The 17,965-nt window shown below is 46.3% G+C and overlaps 1 protein-coding gene across 5 annotated transcripts in view; it reads right to left on the bottom strand.

Annotated features, from left to right (window-relative positions):
• Positions 1-5,567: 5,567 nt before the first annotated feature.
• The window catches only part of ALS2CL (ALS2 C-terminal like), a 32,483-nt gene continuing 20,085 nt past the window's right edge, over positions 5,568-17,965 (bottom strand). For all 5 annotated transcript variants that reach the window (XM_048306243.1, XM_048306435.1, XM_048306606.1 and 2 more), the window contains 6 exons: positions 17,649-17,845; positions 14,519-14,584; positions 13,237-13,335; positions 12,039-12,197; positions 10,764-10,875; positions 5,568-5,771 (listed from right to left, as the gene is read on the bottom strand). In XM_048306243.1, the coding sequence (XP_048162200.1) occupies positions 5,583-5,771; positions 10,764-10,875; positions 12,039-12,197; positions 13,237-13,335; positions 14,519-14,584; positions 17,649-17,845 (822 nt within the window). In that variant the 3' untranslated portion in view covers positions 5,568-5,582. The remainder of the gene's footprint in view (positions 5,772-10,763; positions 10,876-12,038; positions 12,198-13,236; positions 13,336-14,518; positions 14,585-17,648; positions 17,846-17,965) is intronic.

The raw sequence follows: 17,965 nt of genomic DNA on the forward strand, positions 1-17,965 counted from the left end.
AAAAAAACCCCAAAACCCCAAAACTTCGACCAAAAATGTCCCATAAACCCCAAAAAAAACCCAAAACTTCAACCAAAAATGTCCCATAAAACCCAATAAAAAGCTAAAAAAAACCCCAAAAATTCAACCAAGAATGTCCTGAAAAACCCAAGAAAAATAAAAACAAAAACCTCCAAAAACGTCAACTGAAATGTCCCAGGAAAACCAATAAAAACCCCAAAAATTCAACCAAAAAAATGTCCTGAAAAACCCAATAAAAACCCAACAAAAACCCCAAAAATTCAACCAAAAATGTCCCAGAAAACCCAAAACAACCCAAAAAAAAGAAAAAAACCCCAAACCCCAAAAGACTCAGCCAAAAATACCCCAAAAACCCAACCAAAAAACCCCAAAACCCCAAAACTTCGACCAAAAATGTCCCATAAACCCCAAAAAAACCCCAAAACTTCAACCAAAAATGTCCCATAAAACCCAATAAAAAGCTAAAAAAACCCCCAAAAATTCAACCAAAAATGTCCCAGAAAAACCCAAGAAAAATAAAAACAAAAACCTCCAAAAACCTCAACTGAAATGTCCCAGAAAACCCAATAAAAACCCCAAAAATTCAACCAAAAAATGTCCTGAAAAACCCAATAAAAACCCAACAAAAAAACCCCAAAACCCCCAAAATTCAACCAAAAATGTCCCAGAAAACCCAAAACAACCCAAAAAAAAGAAAAAAACCCCAAACCCCAAAAGACTCAGCCAAAAATACCCCAAAAACCCAACCAAAAAAACCCCAAAACCCCAAAACTTCGACCAAAAATGTCCCATAAACCCCAAAAAAACCCCAAAAATTCAACCAAAAAATGTCCTGAAAAACCCAATAAAAACCCAACAAAAAAACCCCAAAACCCCCAAAATTCAACCAAAAATGTCCCATAAACCCCAAAAAAACCCCAAAACTTCAACCAAAAATGTCCCATAAAACCCAATAAAAAGCTAAAAAAAACCCCAAAAATTCAACCAAGAATGTCCTGAAAAACCCAAGAAAAATAAAAACAAAAACCTCCAAAAACCTCAACTGAAATGTCCCAGAAAACCCAATAAAAACCCCAAAAATTCAACCAAAAAAATGTCCTGAAAAACCCAAAAAAAACCCAACAAAACCCCCAAAAATTCAACCAAAAATGTCCCAGAAAACCCAAAACAACCCAAAAAAAAGACTCAGCCAAAAATACCCCAAATACCCAACCAAAAAACTCCCAAAACCCCCAAAATTCAACCAAAAATGTCCCATAAACCCCCAAAAAAAACCCAAAAACTCAACCAAAAATGTCCCATAGAAACCCAAGGGAAAAAACCCAAAAACCTCCAAAAACCTCAACCAAAAATGTCCCAGAAAACCCAAAATAACCCAACAAAAAACCCCAAAAATTCAACAAGAAATGTCCCATAAAAACCCAAGAAAGAAAACCCCAAAAAGCTCAACCGAAGTTCCCAGAAAACCCAATAAAGACCCAACAAAAAACCCCAAAACTTCAACCAAAAATGTCCCAGAAAACCCAATAAAACACCCAATAAAAAACCCCAAAAAACTCCAAAAACCCAACCAAAAATGTCCCATAAATCCCAATAAAAACCAAAAAAAAACCCCAAAACTTCAACCAAAAATGTCCCAGAAAAACCCAAGAAAAATAAAAACAAAAACCTCCAAAAACCTCAACTGAAATGTCCCAGAAAACCCAATAAAAACCCCAAAAATTCAACCAAAAAATGTCCTGAAAAACCCAATAAAAACCCAACAAAAACCCCAAAAATTCAACCAAAAATGTCCCAGAAAACCCAAAACAACCCAAAAAAAAGACTCAGCCAAAAATACCCCAAATACCCAACCAAAAAACTCCCAAAACCCCCAAAATTCAACCAAAAATGTCCCATAAATCCCAATAAAACCCCCACAAAAAAAAAAAAATGTGGCCGAAAAGGTCCCAGAAAACCCAATAAAAAACCCAAAAAAAACCCAAAACTTCAACCAAAAATGTCCCATAAAAACCCAAGAAAAATAAAAACAAAAACCTCCAAAAACCTCAACTGAAATGTCCCAGAAAACCCAATAAAAACCCCAAAAATTCAACCAAAAATGTCCCAGAAAAACCCAAGAAAAATAAAAACAAAAACCTCCAAAAACCTCAACTGAAATGTCCCAGAAAACCCAATAAAAACCCCAAAAATTCAACCAAAAAATGTCCTGAAAAACCCAATAAAAACCCAACAAAAAAACCCCAAAACCCCCAAAATTCTACCAAAAAATGTCCCAGAAAACCCAAAACAACCCAAAAAAAAGAAAAAAACCCCAAACCCCAAAAGACTCAGCCAAAAATACCCCAAAAACCCGACCAAAAAAACCCCAAAACCCCAAAACTTCGACCAAAAATGTCCCATAAACCCCAAAAAAAACCCAAAACTTCAACCAAAAATGTCCCATAAAACCCAATAAAAAGCTAAAAAAAACCCCAAAAATTCAACCAAGAATGTCCTGAAAAACCCAAGAAAAATAAAAACAAAAACCTCCAAAAACGTCAACTGAAATGTCCCAGGAAAACCAATAAAAACCCCCAAAATTCAACCAAAAATGTCCCAGAAAACCCAAAACAACCCAAAAAAAAGAAAAAAAACCCCAAACCCCAAAAGACTCAGCCAAAAATACCCCAAAAACCCAACCAAAAAAACCCCAAAACCCCCAAAACTCAACCAAAAATGTCCCATAAACCCCAAAAAAACCCCAAAACTTCAACCAAAAATGTCCCATAAAACCCAATAAAAAGCTAAAAAAACCCCAAAAATTCAACCAAGAATGTCCTGAAAAACCCAAGAAAAATAAAAACAAAAACCTCCAAAAACGTCAACTGAAATGTCCCAGGAAAACCAATAAAAACCCCAAAAATTCAACCAAAAAATGTCCTGAAAAACCCAATAAAAACCCAACAAAAAAAACCCAAAACCCCCAAAATTCAACCAAAAATGTCCCAGAAAACCCAAAACAACCCAAAAAAAAGAAAAAAAACCCCAAACCCCAAAAGACTCAGCCAAAAATACCCCAAAAACCCAACCAAAAAACCCCAAAACCCCCAAACTTCGACCAAAAATGTCCCATAAACCCCAAAAAAAACCCCAAAACTTCAACCAAAAATGTCCTGAAAAACCCAAGAAAAATAAAAACAAAAACCTCCAAAAACCTCAACTGAAATGTCCCAGAAAACCCAATAAAAACCCCAAAAATTCAACCAAAAAATGTCCTGAAAAACCCAATAAAAACCCAACAAAAACCCCAAAAATTCAACCAAAAATGTCCTGAAAAACCCAAGAAAAATAAAAACAAAAACCTCCAAAAACCTGAACTGAAATGTCCCAGAAAACCCAATAAAAACCCCAAAAATTCAACCAAAAATGTCCCAGAAAAACCCAAGAAAAATAAAAACAAAAACCTCCAAAAACCTCAACTGAAATGTCCCAGAAAACCCAATAAAAACCCCAAAAATTCAACCAAAAAATGTCCTGAAAAACCCAATAAAAACCCAACAAAAAAACCCCAAAACCCCCAAAATTCAACCAAAAATGTCCCAGAAAACCCAAAACAACCCAAAAAAAAGAAAAAAAACCCCAAACCCCAAAAGACTCAGCCAAAAATACCCCAAAAACCCAACCAAAAAACCCCAAAACCCCAAAACTTTGACCAAAAATGTCCCATAAACCCCAAAAAAAACCCCAAAACTTCAATCAAAAATGTCCTGAAAAACCCAAGAAAAATAAAAACAAAAACCTCCAAAAACCTCAACTGAAATGTCCCAGGAAAACCAATAAAAACCCCAAAAATTCAACCAAAAAATGTCCTGAAAAACCCAAAACAACCCAAAAAAAAGAAAAAAACCCCAAACCCCAAAAGACTCAGCCAAAAATACCCCAAAAACCCGACCAAAAAAAACCCCAAAACCCCCAAAACTCAACCAAAAATGTCCCATAAACCCCAAAAAAACCCCAAAACTTCAACCAAAAATGTCCCATAAAACCCAATAAAAAGCTAAAAAAAACCCCAAAACTTCAACCAAGAATGTCCTGAAAAACCCAAGAAAAATAAAAACAAAAACCTCCAAAAACCTCAACTGAAATGTCCCAGGAAAACCAATAAAAACCCCAAAAATTCAACCAAAAAATGTCCTGAAAAACCCAAAACAACCCAAAAAAAAGAAAAAAACCCCAAACCCCAAAAGACTCAGCCAAAAATACCCCAAAAACCCAACCAAAAAAACCCCAAAACCCCCAAAATTCAACCAAAAATGTCCCATAAACCCCAAAAAAACCCCAAAACTTCAACCAAAAATGTCCCATAAAACCCAATAAAAAGCTAAAAAAACCCCCAAAAATTCAACCAAGAATGTCCTGAAAAACCCAAGAAAAATAAAAACAAAAACCTCCAAAAACCTCAACTGAAATGTCCCAGAAAACCCAATAAAAACCCCAAAAATTCAACCAAAAAAATGTCCTGAAAAACCCAATAAAAACCCAACAAAAAAACCCCAAAACCCCCAAAATTCTACCAAAAAATGTCCTGAAAAACCCAAAACAACCCAAAAAAAAGAAAAAAAACCCCAAACCCCAAAAGACTCAGCCAAAAATACCCCAAAAACCCAACCAAAAAAACCCCAAAACCCCCAAAACTCAACCAAAAATGTCCCATAAACCCCAAAAAAACCCCAAAACTTCAACCAAAAATGTCCCATAAAACCCAATAAAAAGCTAAAAAAACCCCAAAAATTCAACCAAGAATGTCCTGAAAAACCCAAGAAAAATAAAAACAAAAACCTCCAAAAACGTCAACTGAAATGTCCCAGGAAAACCAATAAAAACCCCAAAAATTCAACCAAAAAATGTCCTGAAAAACCCAATAAAAACCCAACAAAAAAAACCCAAAACCCCCAAAATTCAACCAAAAATGTCCCAGAAAACCCAAAACAACCCAAAAAAAAGAAAAAAACCCCAAACCCCAAAAGACTCAGCCAAAAATACCCCAAAAACCCGACCAAAAAAACCCCAAAACCCCCAAAACTCAACCAAAAATGTCCCATAAACCCCAAAAAAACCCCAAAACTTCAACCAAAAATGTCCCATAAAACCCAATAAAAAGCTAAAAAAAACCCCAAAACTTCAACCAAGAATGTCCTGAAAAACCCAAGAAAAATAAAAACAAAAACCTCCAAAAACCTCAACTGAAATGTCCCAGGAAAACCAATAAAAACCCCAAAAATTCAACCAAAAAATGTCCTGAAAAACCCAAAACAACCCAAAAAAAAGAAAAAAAACCCCAAACCCCAAAAGACTCAGCCAAAAATACCCCAAAAACCCAACCAAAAAAACCCCAAAACCCCCAAAATTCAACCAAAAATGTCCCATAAACCCCAAAAAAACCCCAAAACTTCGACCAAAAATGTCCCATAAACCCCCAAAACCCCCAAAACCTCAACCAAAAAGCCCCAACCTGAAGGAACTGAACCCTGAAAACCCCGAACAATTCCCAAAATTCCCAACCTTCCGCTCCTTCTGCGCTAAAAAGATCCCGAAACCCAGGCAAAGGGGGATTTTTTTTTTTTCCCGGAAGGACCCTTGGCTGATGAATCCACGCGGCAATTCCGGGAGGAGAGGGAGGAGATTCCCACCTTTCCTACGAAGGTCAGATCTTCCGTGAAGTTCCCTTCGTAGACGGAGTCGTCTTCCAGCAGCAGAATTCCGGAACCCTTCGGATGGGAGAGGAAAAGCGCTGAATTCCTGCCGCGCTCTCATGGGTTGGCAAGGAGAGTTCCGGAAGGGATACTGGGACCTGGCAGAACCTATCAGCGGCCAGTGGGAACATGGACAATTCTCTGAGCCACTCAGAGTCGTGACCACCTCTGTGATCCACACTCAAGAATGGACAAACTCCCCCTCCGAGCTCTCTCTCGTTTCCGGCGCTGGCACAGGCGGCTGCGGGCCCCGAGCGGGGGCCACCGGGCCACGGCCATCCTGGAGCCGATGGATCTGTTCCAGCTGTGGAACCCCCCCGCCACTGCCTTGCCGTGGGCAGCCGGAGCGGCTCGGCTCTCCCCCCTCTCCACTGCGATGAGAAAAATTCAACATTCCAGCTGCAAAGCTGCAAGGCCGAGGTGAGAGTAACCCTTTTATTGCTGGGAAGAGCTGAAAACCTGAGGGAAGAGAGAGAGGAGATGCTTAAAGCTGAAATTCTGTTGTGAAGCTATGATATATCAGAGTATCCCGTTGGAATTTCATGAAGATACGGGGGGTGGAGTGCTCAACTCGCGAGCAAAAGCACCTGCACTGAGATAGGCAGATGCTGACGCAGCTGTGATTTCATGAGAAGTTTGGACAGGGAGAGATGGACCAGATGAGGACTTTGGCTCCAAACGGGAAAGGAGAAAACCTCAGTCCCTAGAGATGAACCAGATGAGGACTTTTGCTCCAAACAGGAAAGGAGAAACCTCAGTTCCTAGAGATGAACCAGATGAGGATTTTTGCTCCAAATGGGAAAGGAGAAACCTCAGTTCCTAGAGATGAACCAGATGAGAATTTTTGCTCCAAATGGGAAAGGAGAAAACCTCAGTCCCTAGAGATGGACCTGATGAGGATTTTTGCTCCAAATGGGAAAGGAGAAACCTCAGTTCCTAGAGATGAACCAGATGAGGATTTTTGCTCCAAACGGGAAAGGAGAAACCTCAGTTCCTAGAGATGAACCAGATGAGGATTTTTGCTCCAAATGGGAAAGGAGAAACCTCAGTTCCTAGAGATGAACCAGATGAGGATTTTTGCTCCAAATGGGAAAGGAGAAAACCTCAGTCCCGAGAGATGAACCAGATGAGGATTTTTGCTCCAAACGGGAAAGGAGAAACCTCAGTTCCTAGAGATGAACCAGATGAGGACTTTTGCTCCAAATGGGAAAGGAGAAACCTCAGTCCCTAGAGATGAACCAGATGAGGACTTTTGCTCCAAACGGGAAAGGAGAAACCTCAGTTCCTAGAGATGAACCAGATGAGGACTTTTGCTCCAAATGGGAAAGGAGAAAACCTCAGTCCCTAGAGATGAACCAGATGAGGATTTTTGCTCCAAATGGGAAAGGAGAAACCTCAGCTCCTAGAGATGAACCAGATGAGGATTTTTGCTCCAAATGGGAAAGGAGAAACCTCAGTTCCTAGAGATGAACCAGATGAGGACTTTTGCTCCAAATGGGAAAGGAGAAACCTCAGTCCCTAGAGATGAACCAGATGAGGACTTTTGCTCCAAACGGGAAAGGAGAAACCTCAGTTCCTAGAGATGAACCAGATGAGGATTTTTGCTCCAAACGGGAAAGGAGAAACCTCAGTCCCTAGAGATGAACCAGATGAGGATTTTTGCTCCAAATGGGAAAGGAGAAACCTCAGTTCCTAGAGATGAACCAGATGAGGATTTTTGCTCCAAACGGGAAAGGAGAAACCTCAGTTCCTAGAGATGAACCAGATGAGGATTTTTGCTCCAAACGGGAAAGGAGAAACCTCAGTTCCTAGAGATGAACCAGATGAGGACTTTTGCTCCAAACGGGAAAGGAGAAACCTCAGTTCCTAGAGATGAACCAGATGAGGATTTTTGCTCCAAACGGGAAAGGAGAAACCTCAGTCCCGAGAGATGAACCAGATGAGGACTTTTGCTCCAAACGGGAAAGGAGAAACCTCAGTTCCTAGAGATGAACCAGATGAGGATTTTTGCTCCAAACGGGAAAGGAGAAACCTCAGTCCCTAGAGATGAACCAGATGAGGATTTTTGCTCCAAATGGGAAAGGAGAAACCTCAGTTCCTAGAGATGAACCAGATGAGAATTTTTGCTCCAAATGGGAAAGGAGAAACCTCAGTTCCTAGAGATGAACCAGATGAGGATTTTTGCTCCAAACGGGAAAGGAGAAAACCTCAGTCCCTAGAGATGAACCAGATGAGGATTTTTGCTCCAAACGGGAAAGGAGAAACCTCAGTCCCTAGAGATGAACCAGATGAGGACTTTTGCTCCAAATGGGAAAGGAGAAACCTCAGTTCCTAGAGATGAACCAGATGAGGATTTTTGCTCCAAATGGGAAAGGAGAAACCTCAGTTCCTAGAGATGAACCAGATGAGGATTTTTGCTCCAAACGGGAAAGGAGAAACCTCAGTTCCTAGAGATGAACCAGATGAGGATTTTTGCTCCAAATGGGAAAGGAGAAACCTCAGTTCCTAGAGATGAACCAGATGAGGACTTTTGCTCCAAACGGGAAAGGAGAAACCTCAGTTCCTAGAGATGAACCAGATGAGAATTTTTGCTCCAAACGGGAAAGGAGAAACCTCAGTTCCTAGAGATGAACCAGATGAGGATTTTTGCTCCAAATGGGAAAGGAGAAAACCTCAGTCCCTAGAGATGAACCAGATGAGGATTTTTGCTCCAAATGGGAAAGGAGAAACCTCAGTTCCTAGAGATGAACCAGATGAGGACTTTTGCTCCAAACGGGAAAGGAGAAACCTCAGTTCCTAGAGATGCTCCCAGAGATAGTCCTAATGATGAAGATGATGAAGACCCTTTGCTCCCAGGGAAGGAGAAGGGCCTCTGTTTTTGTTTCTGAACGGCTCAACCTTAAAATTGTACCCCAAAAAACTTCAAGAGTGGACCCTCGAAAGCAGTTGCGGGAAAAGCTGCAAGTCGGGGGAAGAGACTCACACGCAGGCAGAGAGACTCTTCTTCCTAAATGGACTGAACAATATTTGGAAGTGGGCGGCTGTCTCGTTGTGATAATGTTTTCATAGCGCGAGCAAGAAGAGACTTCTCTTTCTAAATGGACTGAACGAGGTTTTTATGGAAGTGGTGACAGACTGAACATCTCCAGGGTTGTCTTTTTCCATTGTCAGCGGGAGAAGGGAGGGAGGTGGGGGGAGGAGGAGAGTTCTGAAGGTGTGGTCTGATTTTATTTTTTTTCTTTCCCCTCTTTTAGGTCTGTTCATCAACTTCTTTCTATTCTTTCCAGTTTGGTGCCTGCTTTGCGTTTCTCCTAATTCTCATCTCGCAGCAGATAAACAGTAACGAGTATTTTAGACCGAACCACTACACCACAGAATTCCCACCTGCTCCGATTCATCCCGGAAAAATCCCATTGATGGGATACGGGATCGACTCGTGGAATGCGGATGCCAAGAATTTGGGTTGGGGTTTTCCCTGATTTTTCCTGTCTGTGGTCGGGAGAAAGTTCTGGAAAATCCATGGAGTGGTGAGGAAGCTCGGAATGGCACAAGGATTCCATGGATTTTCCTTGGGAAAGGGACAAAAAAAGCAGGATCCTGTGCTGGGAAGGGAAACCGAGGAATGTCACGGGGTCAAACTCGTGGTGCTCCCAAGTCCGGGATATTTTCCGGATGCTTCTTTAGGAACTGATTCCCACAGAACAGGAATGTGCAGAATCATGGAATTCCCTGCGGGAAGGGATCCGTAAGGATCGGAATCCAACCGACAATCCCTGCCTGTCCCCGGGAGCGTTATCCAAACATTCCCAGAGCTCTGGAAACCTCGGGAATGCGCCCATTCCCTGGGAAACTGCTCCAGGGAAAGCCACGGGATAATTCCTATCCCTAAGGAATTCTCTTCCCACTGGGATTTAACCCCAGCTTTCCACCTGGAGCTTTCCTCATCCCCAAAGCAGCCAGGAAACTTCCTGAGTCACCAGCGGCCACTTCCCGAGCCGGAAGACATTTTCCTCTGGAATTCTTTCCTTCCCGGACAAGGCCCCCTCTGGAGAAATCCGAGCTTGCCAAGGGAAGCTGCTTGCTCCCGGCAGTTTTCCATGAGGAAAAGCGGAGCGGCTGCTCCCACCTGGAAACTTCGGGAAGTTCGAGGAGCCTCTGGCAAAGCAATGGAGCTGTGCTCGGGTTCTCCGTGGCTGGAGGATTACCGGGAAGTGTCCACCCCCAATGTTTTTCCTGAATTTGGGAAGCAGGGATGAGCTCGTTGGGTTTTTTTAAGGATGGGGTTTCCATGGTTTTATTCCAAATTCCCTTTGTTTTTCCTCGCCAATTCCCAACCTTTGCGTGAACTGGACTCGCAATGTTGGACCGGTGAATTCCCAATGTTTGATGGGTGAGTTCCCGTTGGAAAGGGAAGGGTTGGGGATCTCCAGGAAAGATGGAATGTTGTGGAATCTCGGAATGGTTTGGGATGGAAGGGAGCTTCAGGATCATCCCATTCCATGGGCAGGGACACTTCCCACTGTCCCAGGCTGCTCCAGCCGGGCCTTGGACACTTCCAGGGATCCAGCCCCAGCTTCTCTGGGAATTCCAGCCCAGCCAGGAATTCCATCCCAAATCCCATCCATCCCTGCCCTCTGGAAGGTCCTAAGAACCGGAACTTAACCAAGCTCTTGTTCTTCAAAAGCGTTTCTATGGGAAAATCATGGAATATCCTGAGTGGGAAAGGCCCACAAGGATCAAAATCCAACGCAGCCATCCCAACAATCCCACCCTGTGAATCCCTGGGAGCATTATCCAAACATTCCTGGAGCTCTGGAAACCTCGGGAATGCGCCCATTCCCTGGGGAATATCCAGTGGCCCACCACCTTCCCAAGGAAGAACCTTTCCCTGATTTCCGACCCTCTTTGTCCTCCAAGATTCATTCCGGAATGAAATCTCCATCTCGTCCTTGGCAGCGAATCCCACATGCCAGGGATTCAGAGATTCCATGGAAATCCTGGACTCACCACCATTTTATCGGCATGGAATGTCCTCTGGAAGCAGATCCCTGACTGGGTCACCACGATGCCGGCTCCGTGCCTGTGGTCATCCAGCCACATCCCGATGTATCTCTCGCCTCTGGAATGCAAGAAAAGCCAAAGTCGGGATTTTTCCCAGTTTTCCCAGCTCTCCATCCATGATGTGCAGGATGTCCCACACAAACTCAGCTCCCGGAACACTTTCCCAGGAATCCACCCCCTCCAACCCAAATCTTCCCATCCAAACCTTGGGATTTCTCCCACCCAATCCAAATCCATCCCACCTTTACCTCTCCTTATCTTCCCAGACCCCATATCCATTCTTTTTGTCGTTTTCCCATCATCCCATGGATTTGAAGGAACCCTTGGCTGAGAAGTTCTCCAGGATGTCCCATTCAAACTCCACTCCGGGAATGTTTTCCAAGGAATTCAAGCCTTACACCCCCTGGCTCCATCCCAAACTTCCCCATCTGGGAATGTTTTCCAAGGAATTCAAGCCTTACACCCCCTGGCTCCATCCCAAACTTCCCCATCTGGGAATGTTTTCCAAGGAATTCAAGCCTGGCTCCATCCCAAACTTCCCCATCCAAACACGACGATTTATCCCATCAAATCCAAACTTCTCCCACACCTAAAGCCACCTCAGATCCATCCCACCTTTACCTCTCCCTGTCTTCCCAGATCCCATATCCATTCTTTTTGTTGTTTTCCCATTGTCCCGTGGATGTGAAGGAACCCTCGGCTGAGAAGTTCTCCAGGATGTCCCATACAAACTCAGCTCCGGGAATGTTTTCCAAGGAATTCAAGCCTGGCTCCATCCCAAACTTCCCCATCTGGGAATGTTTTCCAAGGAATTCAAGCCTGGCTCCATCCCAAACCTCCCCATCCAAACACGACGATTTATCCCATCAAATCCAAACTTCTCCCACACCTAAAGCCACCTCAGATCCATCCCACCTTTACCTCTCCTTATCTTCCCAGATCCCATATCCATTCTTTTTGTCATTTTCCCATCATCCCATGGATTTGAAGGAACCCTTGGCTGAGAAGTTCTCCAGGATGTCCCATACAAACTCAGCTCCGGGAATGTTTTCCAAGGAATTCAAGCCTGGCTCCATCCCAAACTTCCCCATCTGGGAATGTTTTCCAAGGAATTCAAGCCTGGCTCCATCCCAAACTTCCCCATCCAAACACGAGGATTTATCCCATCAAATCCAAACTTCTCCCACACCTAAAGCCACCTCAGATCCATCCCACCTTTACCTCTCCCTGTCTTCCCAGATCCCATATCCATTCTTTTTGTCGTTTTCCCATTGTCCCGTGTATTTGAAGGGATGCTCGGCCGAGAAGTTCTCCAGGATCCCAAAGCCTTGGCGCACGTTGTCCTTGAAGTAGCCCTTGTAGACCGTGTCATTCCCATACCTGCAGGAAGAGGGATGGAATTCCAGGCTGGGAATATCTGACAGCAACTCCTGGAGCAGGAAGCCAGGAAAATGAGGAGATCAGGCTGCTCCATCCCTAAAGATTCCCCATATTTGTCTGAGAGCGCTGGATTTGATCCTTGTGCACTCAAGGAATGGGCATCGCCCAAACCGGACATTCCATAGCTTCCCAAATTTTCCAAGGACACAACGCACGGGCGTGGAATTGTCCTGGGAGAGGCCACTGAGTCCATGACCTCTCACCAGCCTGGGCACAGGGAGCACTGGGGAATCCAGGCTGGAACATCAGATCCGTAGGAAGCCAGGCTTGGATCCACCTCTTTGTGGTGGCCACCAGCCCTTCCCTGCATTGATCCCTCTGGGAAGAGCAACTCTGAGTTTAAATCAGGAGCAGAACATCCACGTTCCTCTTCCATGGGCCTATCCCAGTTGGAATGTTGGGTTGTCGGTTCTCCTCTGCCACACTCGGCATGGAGAAATCCGGGATAGGGATGAGCAGGATCTGTGGGCAGCCCGGTGTTCCCAGGGGCCAAAGCATTTGGGGTGACCTCAGAAGAGAAAATTCCAGGGAGAGCTCCGAGCTCCTGGCAGGGCCTAAAGGGGCTCCAGGAGAGCTGGAGAGGGACTGGGGACAAGGCCTGGAGGGACAGGATACAGGGAATGGCTTCCCAGTGCCAGAGGCCAGCGATGGATGGGAGATTGGGAATTGGGAATTGCTGGCTGGGAGGGTGGGGAGGGGCTGGGCTGGAATTGCCAGAGCAGCTGGGGCTGCCCCTGGATCCCTGGCAGTGCCCAAGGCCAGGCTGGACACTGGGGCTGGGAGCAGCCTGGGACAGTGGGAGGGGTCCCTGCCCATGGAATGGGGTGGGAATGGGATGATCCTTAAACTCCCAAACAATTCTGGAATTCTAAAAACCCACAAAGCATTTCCAGAGCAGGCTCCAAAGATTTCGGACATTTCCCGCTTTCAACCCTTGGAGCCCCCTTTTCCCTGGAACACATCCATGGATTTTACTTACTCACAGATTCCGTAGCCCCTCATCTTGCCCTGGTACCAGTGGCACTTGTAGCAGTCGTAGCGGTCCTCGGAGCGCCGCGGGACCAGGCAGATCCCAAACCTGCCAGGGGCACATGGAAAAGGTCACCATGGAAAAGGTCACCATGGAAAAGGGCGGCATGGAAAGGTCACCATGGAAAAGGTCACCATGGAAAAGGCCGGCATGGAAAAGGTCACCATGGAAAAGGGCGGCATGGAAAAGGGCGGCGTGGAAACGGTCACCATGGAAAAGGCCGGCATGGAAAAGGTCACCATGGAAAAGGGCGGCATGGAAAAGATCACCATGGAAAGGTCACCATGGAAACGGTCACCATGGAAAAGGGCAGCATGGAAAAGGTCACCATGGAAAAGGCCGGCATGGAAAAGGGTGGCATGGAAAAGGTCACCATGGAAAAGGTCACCATGGAAAAGGACGGCATGGAAAGGTCACCATGGAAAAGGTCACCATGGAAAAGGGCGGCATGGAAAAGATCACCATGGAAAGGTCACCATGGAAACGGTCACCATGGAAAAGGGCAGCATGGAAAAGGGCGGCATGGAAAAGGGCGGCGTGGAAAAGGTCACCATGGAAACGGTCACCTTGGAAAAGGGCAGCATGGAAAAGGTCACCATGGAAAGGTCACCATGGAAAAGGGCGGCTCCGTTGTAGTGGATGAAGTCTAAAAACCCAAGGACCTCCCAGATTCCCAATCTTTCCGTGCTCGGAATCAACCCCACCTCGGATATTTCTCCCAGGTGCCACTGGATTTTTTCCAATGGAAAACTCATCCCCTTGGGAGCGGCATTCCCAGTTCTTCGTCGTTCCTTCTCCAGAGTTTCTTCCAGCCTTGGTTTCCCCCCCTTTTTACCCCTTCCCTGAGTGAAATGTTTTGGAATTCCCGACAAAAAGTGTTCGGGATCTTTTTTTCCCCCCTTAAAACCCTTGGAAAAATGAGGAATCTTCAAGTCTTCCTTCCAAGAAAATCGAGATAAATAATACGCGAATTTCATGGAATGGTTTCTTCCCTGTGCAAACTCCTGATGGAAGCGAGGTTTTAAAGGGATCTAAAAACGACTTCAAGACACTTCCTATGAATAAATTCCCATGGATTTAGGGATCAGCTTCCAGCTGAATGGAAACGTCTGCCCGGAACTGATCCCCTGCCGCTCACTGCCAGTCCCCTCTCTCCACGTGACAACCTCCGGGATGAACCATTCCATAGGTTACTCCGAAAAGCGGGAATATCCCGTTTTCCAAGGCTTACCCGTGCTCCAGGCCCTCCTGGAAATCCCCGACGTGGTTGCGTCCATCGCGCCACCTCAGTGTCCCCCTGGAATCCAAGGAATTCTCTCAGAAGGGACATCTCAACATTCCCACATGGAACAGGAGCTTGTAAAGCACAGCCTAAATATTTCGGCCAGCTTGGACGGAGCTTTGAGTCCCGTGGAAGACGCCCACGGCAGGGGGTCGGAATTGGATCTTTCCCCAAGTTCTTCCCAACCCAAACCATTCCCAGATTTGATGGCAAACATCCAAAAAATCCCTCGGAGGACAAGGACACAAAAGGCACCTCCAGGCCTTGGTTTTCAGCGGGAGGAGGATTTAATCCCATCATATTTTCCTGCTCTGGGATGAGTGGGAAGAATCCATTGCACGTTCCCTAATCCCAAAAACATTTTGGGGAGGTGCTGGGTTGTGCCTTTAGGGCCTTGCATGTGATCCTTGCTTAATTACAGGGATTCAGCCAGAGCCTGGCACATCCCCACGGACACGGCGACACCACAGCCCGGAATTCCAGCGTGTCGGGCACTGGGAAAACAAGAGAGGAACACCAGGCCCAAGGGATCATGAATTCCAGCTGGTTTGTGGGGGCTGGGAAAGCGAATTCCAGGAGGTGACAAAGCAGGGAGAAACGGGAATAAAAAAAGGGTGGTGGAATTCCTGCTCAGGTCCGGAGTGCATTTCCCATCTTCCCGGTCTCCCACTCCACCCACACCCGCTGTAATTCTCGCCTCATCCCAGCAAATCCGATCCCTGCGTGTTGCCCAGCCAGAGGAAATGGAATGATGGAATCGTGGAATGGTTTGGGTTGGAGGCACCTTGAAGACCATCTCACCCCATGGCTGCTCCAAGTGTCCAACCTGGCCTTGGACATTCCCAGGGATCCAGGGACAGCCTCAGCTTCTCTGGGAATTCCAGCCCAGCCCCTCCCAGCCAGGAATTCCATGGCAAAGTTTAATCCAAACCTCCTCTGGGTCAGTTTGACAGGAGATGGTGCAACACCAAAACCATGACGAGGCGGTTGGACTCGCGCCGAGGTTGTTGTTCCAACCCCCCCACGAGGTGGGCTCTTTTCCAGGTTTTCCAAAGAATTGCTTGGATGCGTTCCAAATTTTAAATCTTTGCTTTCATCTCCTTTGGATTTGTGGGTGGGAATGGAAAATCCAAAAGGGATGAGGGAACAGCTGGAGCTGAGCCGGGTTTAGGTTGGGTTTAGGAAAAGGTTCTTCCCCCAGAGGGTGTCGGGCACTGAACGGGCTCCCAACGGAACGGGCACATTCCCAAGGCTGCTCCAGGAGCGTTTGGAAAGCGCAGGGTGGGATTGTTGGGATGTCTGTGCAGGGCTTGGAGTTGGATTGGATGATCCTGGTGGGTGCATCCCACTCAGGATATTCCGGAATTCCATGTTTGCTCCAGCCCCATCCGAGTGGGAGTCTGTCCTTCCCCCACCCCAGGTCACCTGGAATTCCAGGACAGAGCATGGAAAACACGGATGTTTTTGCCAAAGAGCCCGAATTCCCACTCCCACAGCTCTTCCCACATTCTCCTCCCTCAGAAATCCCGGAGCAGCCACCAAGGCCAAGACGCTGCTCCGGAACCTTCCGGCAACAAAATCATGGCAGAGGAATTCCAGGAGTGGGAAGGGAACTCAAATCCAAGGTATTGAACATCCGCAATCCCTTAATTCGGCCCCAGATCTCCTGGGATGCCTCACCCGAGTCACTCCATGGGAAGCAGGAGAGGTTGGGATTAATCCCGATTTTCCAGCCCTAGGGCAGGGGAGGACAAAAACCGGGGCACGGTTTTGAGGGAGTGAAGGTGGCGACGATGCCCAGGGCTCTCCGCAGGTGCAGCTCTGCCCTAAACATTCCTTGGATGCCATTCCACAATCTTTTCCGTGGAATCTTCAGGATTCAGCTTTGGATTTGGGGTTGGAACTGAAGGAAAAGCCCTCCCAAGCCATTCCTAGTGTGGATTCGTTCATTTTTTTGAAGGCTCTCTCCAACCAAGTCTCTCCATCCTTTTTGCTTCCAGAGCAAACTGTGGAAAACTCGTGGAAAAGAAGATTTCCAAAGGTTTTGGTGGCTGAGGAGGTTGCTCATATTCCATGGTTTTCCCAAAAAAAACCCCCCAGACTCTTCTCTATCCTATATCAAAGGAATTTTGGTTGGGAACCTTTGATTCCCAGACATTCCCTCGCTTAAGCTCGGATTTACTGAACACCTCCCCTGTTCCAGTCAATGCAGTTTGTATTTAAGCTCGGTTTAATTCCTTGGGTAAAAGTTTGGATGTTTCAAGTTTGGGTAAAGTTTAAGGAGATTTTGGTAGCAGGGAATCAAATTTCTCCCAACAAAGCCTTTTTATGGGGATTTTCCTCATCGTGAGGGTGAGGTTTTCATGTCTTAAGCCGAGATCTTGATTTTAGGCCAAGCCTAAACGCTGATCAGAGGCACCAGCCCACGCAGCACCTTCAGGGTGATCAACACCTCATTTACAGGGCAGCCTTTAGGATTTAATCCACAATAAATCCCAAGTTTTAGGACTCAGGCTTTGCTAAGCCTGCTCTGAAGGCCAGAATTCCCTCTGGATAAAGTCCAAAGAGACTTTGGAAGCAGGGAATCAAATTTTTCTCCTGTTCACAAGTGAAGGCTTTTTATGGGGATCTTCCTCATCGTGAGGGTGAGGTTTTCATGTCTTAAGCCGAGATCTTGATTTTAGGCCAAGCCTAAACGCTGATCAGAGGCACCAGCCCACGCAGCACCTTCAGGGTGATCAACACCTCGTTTATGGGGTTTAATCCCTAAGCCATGGCTGAGACAATCCATAAATCCCAAGGTTTGGAACTCAGGCTTTGCTAAACCTGCTCTCAAGGCCAGAATTCCCTCTAGGAACGAGTGAAGCAGGAATCAGAGCCTGGCCCATTCCAGCCCGGATTCCAACCCCCAACCCCCTTAACAACCCAACTCCTCCCTTATCCCCACTCCGGAAATGCCCAAAAAGGAGGAGCCCCTCGGTGATGTCCTTGAGTGACCTCGGGGATCATCCCCGACCTTCCCCAACCCCAATTCCGGCCTCATTCCCGCTCGGAAAAAGGGGCCCCAGAGGTTCCTTACTTGCCATGGGGCTTCCCCCAGCGCCACTCGCCCTCGTAGGTGGCCCCTCGGAGCCGGCCGGCCGCGCCGAAGGTGTAGGAGAAGAAGCGGTGGCTCGGAGCGGCGCCGCCTTGGCCAGCGTGGCCCCAGAGAGGGAAATCCCGCTTGCCGTGGAGCGCCTGGCGCACGGCCTGCTCCAGCTTCCAGCGCCACGCGGCCTGCGGGAAAACCGGGAAACTGGGAATGGCAGAGGAGGGAGAGCGGCGGGAGGGGGTGGAGCGGAGAGGGAAGAGCAAAGGAGGGAGGGATTTCGACTTGGATGGGGAAAAAAGGGGGGA

Source organism: Corvus hawaiiensis, chromosome 1 (genome assembly GCF_020740725.1).
Source record: "Corvus hawaiiensis isolate bCorHaw1 chromosome 1, bCorHaw1.pri.cur, whole genome shotgun sequence".
NCBI classification, from domain to species: Eukaryota; Metazoa; Chordata; class Aves; order Passeriformes; family Corvidae; genus Corvus; species Corvus hawaiiensis.